Genomic DNA, 1,001 nt, shown 5'->3' on the forward strand with positions numbered 1-1,001 from the left:
CATAAAATGATTGACAGTTGTTCGTCTTGAGTGTCAGGAGCCAAAAAGTGACAAGTTTACCTTGACTCACATGTATATTGCATATTTATTGCCTTACACATTTAAAATAAAAAAAAGCAGTAGATTGATGACGTAAAATGTTTGACATTTATTGATATATCTTGAGCTTTTGGAGAAAAAAATATAGTTAAAAATCACTGTCATCTACAGTTATATCTGGTTACCGAACATTTAGTGACTTTAACCTGGGAATAGGCGCAGTTTAATTTATCAAATTAATATCATCAGAGAGCAGAGAGCTATAGTATAAGATTAATTGCTGATAATATTTCCACCTGTCTGTAGTGTATGATTATCCAAGCCTCTTCCTCTCGTCAAATAAAGACATGAAAAATGATGCCTGTAATAATTTTAGGCTTATACTTACCCGTATATTTGCACAAATATTGTATTCAGTGGTTGGTGTTGAAAAGCTTTCATTTGCTACCAATCCAACTCCAATAAAGCAAAGTAGAGGAGCTCGACCATTATTCCCAAATTGACGAACAGAACCCGAAATCCCTTGCCATGCTGCTCTTCGCCTCAACTCAGCTGCAACCGAACGAACCGAAACCTTTGGGAATAGTCCATCGAATATGACACGTTGAAATGATGGTTTGATGACATTAACTCTCACTGGTGGCGCAAAGACTTGAGGTACCTCTACTGTAATATCAGGCCTTTCAGTCTTTTGGAATACGGACTTGAAAATCTTCCTGCCATGTTGAACAGCTCTTGCAACAGCCTTTCTAAACGGTCCCTCGAAGCCAGCTCCAGTAGCCTGTGCCCATAAGGGCGTAATAATTTGATTAAATACCTTCTCCTTCATAAATCTTTGTAGATGTCAATAAGTAAAAGTAAATTCTACCCCATTCTGGGGAGAAAAGTTTCTGTATTATCCCAACCAACCAAGGGCACTTTGTAATAAGACGTAGTAATATTTTGTCACGTGACCATAACAA

At 37.4% G+C, this 1,001-nt stretch overlaps 1 protein-coding gene across 1 annotated transcript; it reads right to left on the minus strand.

Moving 5' to 3' along the window:
• Positions 1-426: 426 nt before the first annotated feature.
• On the minus strand, positions 427-980 carry LOTGIDRAFT_239777 (hypothetical protein; the record flags this gene model as incomplete). The annotated part of the gene is made up of 1 exon (XM_009052392.1): positions 427-980. A coding segment is annotated over exon 1 (441 nt), but the record flags the coding sequence as incomplete, so codon positions are not given.
• Between the last annotated feature and the right edge of the window lie 21 nt (positions 981-1,001).

This window comes from Lottia gigantea (genome assembly GCF_000327385.1).
Source record: "Lottia gigantea unplaced genomic scaffold LOTGIsca_18091, whole genome shotgun sequence".
Lineage (NCBI taxonomy): Eukaryota > Metazoa > Mollusca > Gastropoda > Lottiidae > Lottia > Lottia gigantea.